This window comes from Acomys minous (genome assembly GCF_964271855.1).
Source record: "Acomys minous genome assembly, chromosome: 13".
Lineage (NCBI taxonomy): Eukaryota > Metazoa > Chordata > Mammalia > Rodentia > Muridae > Acomys > Acomys minous.
This window is the reverse complement of record NC_140495.1, coordinates 9,677,101-9,686,839: the sequence shown is the minus strand read 5'-3', so window position 1 is coordinate 9,686,839 and position 9,739 is coordinate 9,677,101. Positions and strand designations below refer to the sequence as shown.

At 46.3% G+C, this 9,739-nt stretch overlaps 1 protein-coding gene across 10 annotated transcripts in view; it reads right to left on the bottom strand.

Moving 5' to 3' along the window:
* CNOT10 (CCR4-NOT transcription complex subunit 10) overlaps positions 1–9,739 on the bottom strand; it is a 54,974-nt gene that overhangs the window by 3,147 nt on the left and 42,088 nt on the right. For 7 of the 10 annotated variants that reach the window (XM_084754534.1, XM_084754528.1, XM_084754533.1 and 4 more), the window contains 4 exons: positions 8,219–8,332; positions 5,765–5,895; positions 4,941–4,976; positions 4,622–4,749 (listed from right to left, as the gene is read on the bottom strand). In XM_084754534.1, the coding sequence (XP_084610660.1) occupies positions 4,622–4,749; positions 4,941–4,976; positions 5,765–5,895; positions 8,219–8,332 (409 nt within the window). The remainder of the gene's footprint in view (positions 1–4,621; positions 4,750–4,940; positions 4,977–5,764; positions 5,896–8,218; positions 8,333–9,739) is intronic. The other 3 variants (XM_084754535.1, XM_084754536.1, XM_084754530.1) reach the window with 1 other exon arrangement.

Genomic DNA, 9,739 nt, shown 5'->3' with positions numbered 1-9,739 from the left:
GGTATACCCCCTTAATCCTAGCAGTTTAAGGAGCAGAGACAGGTAGGTCTTTGAGTTCAAGGCCAGCTTGGTCTACAGAGTGAGTTCTGGGACAGCCAGGGCTACACAGAGAAACCCTGTCTCATAAAACCAAAATAACAAAAAACAAACAAATAAATAAAAAGCCAAACCATCTCTCTAGTCCCTAATTCAACCCTTTCTTCCCCCTTATCCATTTGTGTGCATGTGTGGGGCAGTGTGCATGCCACAGTGCACATGTGGAGGTCAGAAGACAACTTGCACAAATCACTTTCACCATGCTGTCCTGGGGAATTGAACTTAGGCCATCAGGCTAGATAGCAAGTGACTTTGCTAGCTGATCATCTTACTGGTCCTGTTTTTATCTTAAGTGTTTATGCAAGCGAGTGGGAGCCAGATTTAATGCTCTTAGATCCCTCTGAGCTTGGCTGACCAGTGAGTGTCCACCACCTGACATAGGTGATGGGAGCTGAACTTGAGTGTTCAGTAAGTTCTTTTCTGCCGAGCCACCTCTGCAGCTCCATGAATGCGACCTCTTAACTTACATTTCTTTCTTTCTTTTCTTGAGGAAGAAACTTTCACTGTACAGCCCTGGATTGTCTAGAACTTGCTAAATAGACCAGGCTGTCCTTACATTCAGAGAGCTGCCTCTGCCTTCCATTCAAGGCCAGAATCCTGGCTTCTTGTTTTGAGAAGGTTGCTAATGAGCTGCCAGGAGCCCCTGCTATGTCCCTGCCGTGCTGCACACTACTGAGTCTATACTCTAGTCACAGGAGCAGGTTAACTCCTTTTTTGTTTTTTTAAGATTTACTCTGCTCCAGAGTGTTTCCAACTAGAAATGGTCACGCACTGGAGAAGTTAAGAAGGCAGTTCAGTGGTTTTAAAAGTGTCTTCTGCTCCGAGAATAGCCTGAAATGTTTATTTGTATTGTTTAATGCCCCCTACCCAGTGATAATAAATGCTGTGAGATTGTTTTTGTTAAAAAAAAAAAAAAAAAGATTTACTGCCAGGCATGGTGGTGTAATCCAAGCACTTAGGAGGTAGAGACAGGCAGATCTCTGTGAGTTCGAGGCCAGCCAGGTCTACAAGCAAGTCCAGGATAGGCAGGAGTACGAGAGAAACCCTGTCTCGGGGATAAAAAATATGTAGTTTTAAATTTTTGTGCATTGGTGTTTGCCTGCATGTATGTCTGTTTAAGGTTGCCAAATCCCCTGGAACTGGAGCTACAGACAGTTGTGAGCTGCCATGTGGATCCTGGGAATTGAACCCAGGTCCTCTGAAAGACCAGCCAGTAGTCTTAACTACTGCACCATCTCTCCAGCCCGTTTTTGGTTTTAGAGAGAGTATCTGTGTGTTACCCTGGCTGTCCTGGGACTCCCTCTATAGATCAGGCTAGCCTTGATCTCAGAGAGATCCACCCACCTCTGCCCCTGTAGTGCTGGATTTAAAGGTATAAACCACTACTGCCTGGCTAGTTTATGTTTGTTTTGTTTAATTGTTTGTTTTGTTTGAGTTAGGGGTTCCTCTGTGTAGCCCAGGCTGTCCTCTTCAGGACAGATAACAGTTGCATGAAGATGGACAGAGTGAACAGAGACTTCACCTCCCAAGACAAGGGAGGCAACAGAAAGACCACAAGTTTGAGGCTAGCCTTGGCTACAAAGCAACACTCTGCCTCAACAAACATACATGCACCATGTGCTTTCCTGAGTGAAGTGATTTACTGATTTAAGCAAAAGCTGCCACTGAGTCTGTCAGTGCCACAGCTCACCAGGAGTTCACTCTGATCCTGGGCTAAAGGAGCCTGGTTGCTAAGATTACAGGTGTATTTCCTGTGTCTGTCCCTAGAGTCTCAGGGCTCTCTGTTTCTCCTCTGCTTTGCTTCTTCCTTTAATCCAACTGGGAAAGTTTTCTTGTACAAATTCTTCTGTTTTCCCCCTTCAGTTCTCTGAGGCAAGATCTCACACTGTAGCCCAGGCTGTCCTTAAACTTTTGGTAAGACTACCTGGATTACTAGTGCATGCCACCACACCCAGCGGAGACACGAGCCTCCCTGATACACAAGCAAGCAAACAGTAACTCGCCCAGGTTCAAGTGGAAGAGAGGTAAGGAGTGCATGTGGCTATGGCTGAGACGATGACTTTGCAGGGCGGCTGCCTACCTGATGGGCACAAAATGTGCACAGGGACATATAAGGCCGGGAGTGAATGCAGATGTGGGCTCCTGGGGGCATCTCACCCAGAACCCGTGCCTGCCTCTGCCCCTGGGTGCACCACCATGCCCCATGAGTGGGGTGGGCATTCTTTCTTTCTCGTCACAGGTGTCTAATCACTAAATCTAGAAAAGTGAAAATGCTATACCTGCAGGCCTGGCCTTCTGTGGGACAACAGCACTGCTATGCTTAGTGGACATTAGGAGATTTTTTGGAAGCCAGGTGTGGTAGTGCACACCTTTAATCCCAGCACTTGGGAGGCAGAGGCAGGTGGGTTCTCTGTGAGTTTGAGGACAGCCTGGTCTACAAAGTGAATCAAGGATAGCCGAAGAGTCACAGAGAAACCCTGTCTTGAAAAAAAAAACTTTTTGGGGGGAGGTCCTGAGATGGATCAGTGGGTAAAGGAAATAACTCTCAAGTTGTCTTCTTACTTACACAAACACAAACATGCAATGAAAAAAAAAGTTTTGTTTTCTTAGTGGCTAGTAAACAGGGCATTTGCTGTTGTTCTTTACATCAACCATAGCCTATATAGCCTTTTCTAGATTATGAAAATTCAAGGTAACAACTTTGATTTAACCGCATTTGGCTGCTGACTGCTCAGAATCATGGGGGTGGGGGGAGCGGGTGGGGGGGTGTGAAGCATCAGCTCTGAGTCCTTTCTGGCTCTCCAAATCATTGTCCTGCCCTACTAGGCAGGGTGGGCCTCCCAATTAACAATGGTCCTGCCACTGGATTAACCCAACGAACAGAGACCAAAAACAAACCTGAGACCTCAAACCAGGACTGACCTCATCTGTCTCTTCCTGGCATGACCACCTGCCGTACAAGTCCCTGAGCTGGACTATACACACTAACTACTGGCCACAGGGCTGGGTCAGGGGGCATCAGAAGGGCTGCCGAGTACTCAGTCCGTCGCTGAGAACAGGAAGACATTCTGCCTCTTTGTAGTTGACAGCTCCTGTGCTCAGCTCCTCACGGTTCCCTGGAGAGCTCAGCATTGATTTTCTGATTTTGCACTTGAAATGCTGACCAAACACCACTAAAGTGACTACAGCTCTTGGATGGCTATGTGCCATGGCATAGCCCCACCACTTTCAGACACATCAAGGTCACCTGCACAGTGTACGGAGGCTGCCATGTCTTCTGAGCGTGTGATCAGCTTCAGTGTCAGTTTCCCTAACAACATGTGAGAACATAGGTTCTCTCATCATGCCGTTTTCTTGGTTTTCGTTTGAGTGCCGAGATTAAAGGCGTGTGCCACCACTACCTGGCATAATGTCCTTTTCTTGTTTGTTTTCTTCCTGAGCTGGAGTTCCCTCCTCCTTTGTGTAATCCTGGCTGCTTTGGGACTCTTGTTTTTTGTTTTTGTTTTTTTTCCTTTGCCCCACCCTCCCTTTTTAAGACAAACTGTCTTAGTTTGGGTTTCTTCTTCTGTGATAAACACCATGACTAAACCAACTTGGGGAGGAAAGGGCTTATTTCCACTTATAGTCTATCATTCAGGAGTCAGGGCAGGGACCTGGAGGCAGGAACTAAGGCCGAGGCATGGAGGGTGCTGCTCACTGCCTTGCCTGGCCTGCTTTCTTTGTTTTTTTCTCGAGACAGGGTTTCTTTGTGTAGCCTTGGCTGTCCTGGAACTCCCTCAGTAGACCAGGCTGGCCTCAAACTCACAGAGACCTGCCTGCCTCTGCCTTCTAGTGCTGGGATTAAAGGCATGCGCCACCACACCTGGCTTGGCCTGCTTTCTTATCGTACCCAAGACAACCAGCCCAGGGATGGCCCCAGCTACAATGGATTGGGTCCTACATCAATCACTAATTGAGAAAATGCACCACAGACTTGCTTACAGGCTGATGGTTAGAGGCATTTTCTCAATTGAAGAGTACCTCTTTCCAAATGATTCTAGCTTCTACAAAGCTGACATAAAACCAGCCAGCACACAGGGTCTTATGTAGCGCTGGATTTCCTGGAACTCTTTGCAGGCCAGGCTAGCCTTGAACTCAAGAGATCTACCTGTTTTTTCTACCTCTCAAAGGCCGGGATTAAAGGTGTACCCTACCATGCACCCAAGAATAGTTTAAACCTGGAAAAATATTTCAGATGTTTAATAAATTTCCCATAAACCTCAATAAAATCATAAACCCCAGCCAGGCGTGGTGGTGCATGCCTTTAATCCCAGCACTTGGGAGGCAGAGGCTGGTGGATCACTGTGAGTCCAGGACAGCCAGGGATACAGAGAGAAACCCTGTCTCAAAAAAAAAAAAAAAACAAACAAAAAAACAACAAAACAAAACAACACACACACACAAACCAAACCAAAATCACAAACCCTGTAAATTCCCAGGTCCTCTAACGGCTGGTGTGCTGAGGCTGGTGCCCTTTCCCTCTCACCTGGTGCAGACACTTCCGGGCTTTGTCATACTCGCTCCTCAGGCAGTACGCACTGCCCAGGTTGAAGAGCATCACAGTCCGGGCTGAGTTGACAGAACTGGGGTAGCACTGAGGGGCACGCTTGCCAGCTGAGGAGAAAGCGTAGACACTGATGAAGGGGCTGTGCAGAGGACACAGGAGCACCACTCCACCGCTGAGCACTTGGAACAAAGCACTACTCCTCAGGCTGACAGGTACACGAAGAACACAAGAGATGCAGGGTCTAAATCTTTGGGATGCAGGCCAGGCTACTTAAGGATTTACAAAACTTCTTACTTACAGGATTCCATTGCTTCATTTTCACCCTTGTCTGATCCTACAAATACATGAAAATAAATCTGAGGGCAGGACAACAGCACATCGTCTAAAACCTAAGTTTCTTACCAAGTGGGTGCTTAATGTGTGGCAGTATTTGCTTTTGGTGTTGCGGAGGCTCTGTTAAAGGTGTCAGGATGCAACCTCACCACCAACCCACGTGAGCTAGCCATGAAGAGGGGACCACATGGTTTCACATACTCAGAAACTTAAACGTGACTGAAAATTGTTTGAAAAACCACATTTCCATTCCTTCTTGCATGGTGGAATCAGTTTAAAAAAAAAAAGTGTCTGAACCAAGGCAAAATGAATATTGAGCCAGGTGAGCCGGCACCAACACCTGTGATCCTAGCACTGAGAAGGTCCAGCCAGGCCAGAGGGTGGCATGAGCCTAGGAGTTTGAAGTCAGCCTGGGCAAACAGTGAACTTATGTCCTTAAAAAGGGGGGAGAGGAGAGGAGAGGAAGGAAGGAAGGAAGGAAGGATGGAAGAAAGGAAAGAAGGGGAAAGGGAAGGAGGAAAGGGAAGGGAGGAAGAAAGAAGGGAATGGGAGGGAAGGGAAGACTCCTAAGGTTATCAGCCTGAGTGAGAACTCAGGCCCTGTGACAATCAGTTCCCAGGCTTACTTAGCCAACAATTACTGCATCGTATGAACAGCCGTAAGCATAGAGAGCTGACCTCAAACTTCCTTCCCTTCACAACCATGCCCTTAGGTCTCTACATATCCTGAATTACAACAGGAAGGAAGTGGCAACAGTGACCAGTTCTGATCAAATGTGTCCTCATTAACCTTGGTCCTGCTCATTTGAAGAGATCCCTAAGGAGACATCAGTGACATTCTCAGGGTTCAAGTGCGTAATGGCATCAGATATTCTGTCGAGGGAGATGAGGGCTTCTGCAGCATATAAATGGCCCAAAAATCTGAAATGAGAATGAGGATTCAAGTCTGAAGAAAGGTCATCACAGAAATGCTTAAGTGCAGCAACACTGGGCACGCACTCCACGCACGGTATGACCCTGACCTGGAAGCTAAACTTGTTTCTGTTATTCTACTCCAGCGGACAGCGAAGCCACTTGCCACCGAACCCAACGTCCCAAGCTCCATCCCTGGTACTCATGTGCTGGAGGAGAGAGCTAACTCTTGCAAGTTGTTCTCTGACCTCCACATTCACACCACAACCACCACCAACACAAATACCACAGATAAGCAAGCAAGCAAGCAAACAAACAAACAACACACTTTAAAAAACAAAAATAGCAATCCCAGAACTTGGGAGGCAGAGGTAGGCGGATCTCTGTGAGTTCAAGGCCAGCCTGGTCTACAAAATGAGTCCAGGACAGCCAAGGCTACACAGAGAGACCCTGTCTTGAAAAACCAAAAAATAAAATAAAATAAAAAAGCAGTGGGGCATGGTGGTGTGCCACTGTAATCCCAGCACCCAGAGGCAGAGGCAGGGAGATCTCTGTGAGTTTGAGGGTAGCCTGGTTTACAGAACGATTTGAGAATATCGAGGGCTACACAGAGAAGTCCTGTGTGAAAACTTTAAAGAGACAAACACACAATAAACAAACAAGCAAAACAAACAAACAAACAAACAGTAGGCTGAGCAGGTGGCACACACTTGTAATCCCAGCACTGAGAGGCAGGCAGATCTTTGTGAGTTCAAAGACAGCCTGGTCTACAAAACAAGTCCAGGACAGCCAAGGCTACACAGAGAAACCTTATCTTGATAAACCAAAATAACCTAAACAAAGAAAACAAACAAACAAAACCCAGAAAAACAAAAGCCAACCAAAACCATGAACAGCCGTAATGGTGGTGGTGGCCCATGCCTTTGATCTTAGCAAGTACTTGGGAGCAGAGGCAGGCAGATCTCTGTGAGTTTGAGGCCAGCCTGGTCTACAGAATGGGTTCCAGGACAGCCAAGGCTACACAGAGAAACCCTGTCTCGAAAAATGAAACAAAGCCAACCAACTAAGCAAAATGAACAAACAAACAACAACAAAAAAGCCAAGAACAAAAATATTGTAGCAGGGGATGGAGAGATGGTTACGGTTAAGAGCACCGACTGGGGGCTCCTTACTAGGTTTGATTCCTAGTGACTCAAACAAGCAGCAGTTAACTCTAGCTCCAGAGGATCCAATGCCCTCTTCTGGCCTTCACAAGTACTACACATGTGTCGCACAGACATACATGCAGGCAAGACATCTGTTCACAAAAAGTAAAAATAATTAAGTCTGTTTTGACAATGCAAGCCTGGTGACCTGAGTTCAGTTCCCATAAAATAGGAAGGAGAGGACTAATTCCACACAAAGCTGTCCTCTAAGCTCCTTATGAGCACCATGGAAAGCCCCTGTTGGCCCATCCACCCACCTATCCATGGTGCTGTCTCTCCAGCCCTCCATCCCCCCAGCACAAAGGGCCACGGCAGAAACCTTAAGAGATGCTGACCTCAAGAAGGTGGAATGTGAGAACTGACCCTGAAGAGCTGTCATGAATGTGGCACACACACTGCGGCATGTGCACACCTACATTCACACACATATATATTAAAATATTAAATTTAACCATCCAAAACAATAACCCCCAACTAAACAAACAAACAAACAAACAAATCATATCACAAGCCAGGCAAGGTGGAACACACCTTTAATTATAGCACAGGAGGCAGGGGTAGGAGCTTGCTACCCAGGGCCACACAGTAAAGTCCTGTGTAAAAGTAATAAAAATCTCATGTATCCTAGGCTGCCCCAAAGCTTTAGTTTCTGATCCTCTTGCCACCCTGTTCGGCCACTGCTGAGATTATACGCACTTGTGGTACATGCAATGTGGATGCTGTAGCTAAACCCAGGGCTTCATGAATGCAATGCAAGCACACTCTCAACACAGCCTCATTTGTGGCAATTTTCAGTACTTCTTTTGTTTTGTTTTTAAAGGCAGGGCCCTGGTTGGCTCTGAACTCAAAGCAACTAATCCTCCTGCCTCAACCTGTGAAGTTCTAGGATTACAGTTATGAGCCGCCACTGCCTCCTGGCCTTCCTTTTCCTAACTTAGGACATGGCCTCAAGTAGCTCAGGTAGGTCAGTATGCACCTGAGGCTGGCTCTGAGTTCCTGACCCTCCCTCCTGCCTCCCACTCCTCATGCTCATTGCTTTCTCCTCCAGCACACATCCCACTGGAAGGCAAAGCCAAGCCATTTGGACAGGAACCAGACACTCTGCACGCAGGTGAAGTCGCACTTACTTAAGAGAGCCAGACAGCTTGGGCTGCTGAAGGAGCTGGTCTGCATGATTCAAAGCCATGAGGTTATCACCTAAGGCCAGAGCCACATAAGCGCTGCAAGCAAGGATGGAGCACCTACAACATAAAAGATTTATACATGTCATGACGGTGTCTTTGCAACATTATAAGCATTGAACAGGTTGTATTTATATATTTAGGAATGCATGCATATACACTTTTCAGCAAAGAAAAAGGCCATGACTTTGAGATACATGGGAGAGATTGTAGAAAAGGAAAGGGGGAAAATAATGTAGTTATACCATAACCTCAAAAAATAACTTAAAAAAATAAAAGAGAAAATACATGAAATGCAAAGGTTAGAGTGTGAAGCTACATGTAAGATACAAGTCTCCAAAAACATTTTTTAAAGATGATATGCATATATTTCCATGCTTGTTAACACACTAGAACACCAGTACTAGGGAGACAAGATATAGGAGGGGCTCAAGTTTGAGACCGGCCTGAGATGCATGGTGAGTTTATAAAAATGCCTCCACCCGCAAAGGGTTTCTCTGTGTAGCCCTGGCTGTCCTGGAACTCACTGTGTAAACCAGGCTGGCCTCAAACTCAGAGATCCACCTGCCTGTGCCTACTGAGTGCTGGGATTAAAGCTGTGTGCCACCACTGCCTGGCTTCGTGTTCTTTATATATATATTTTGTTTGTTTGTTTGTTTGTTTGAGATTACAATTATGGGGCTGGAGAGATGGTTCAGCGATTGAGAGCAATGACTGCTCTTCCAAAGGACCCAGGTTCAGTTCCCAGCACCTACATGGCAGCTCACAACTGTCTGTAACTCCAAGATCTGATATCCTCATACAGACACATGCAAGCAAAAACACCAATACACATTTTAAAAAGAGATTATAATTAAATCATTTCCCTATTTTCTTCTTCCACCCTCCCATGTAAATTGCCTCCCTAGCTCCCTTTCAAAGTCATAGCTCTTCCTCAACTTCATTTTCATGTCCTCCTTTTGCAGGGCCATTCTAATCTTCTCCGCACGGATCCAACTTTAGCACATATGCCAAAGCAAGGCTGGAAACAAGGTTCTACTCCAAAGCACAGACTCTCCTCAAACTTACAGTCTAAACTTGACTTATACTTGAGCCTCCCAAGTGCTCAACAACAGGCATGAACCCCATCAAGTGCTGAATGACTGTTGGGTTATCTTTTTCTGAGACAGGCTCTTACTCTGCAGTCTAGGCTGGTCTCAAACTCACAGCCATTCTCCTGTCTCAGCTTCCCAATATGCATTTACTAGATAGACCAGACTGGTCTCAAACGCACAAAGATCCACCTGTCTCTGCCTCCAGAATACTAGGAGGAAAGCTGTATGCCAATATAGGCCCTTGCACATGCTAGCCAGAACAAAACAACAGAGTCTCTAGGACCTGAAGAAGGCTACCATGATTTCTGTGTGTGAATGGCACTCATGAAGTTTAATCTTTTTTTTTTCCTCTTTCTTAAGACAGGGTTTCTCT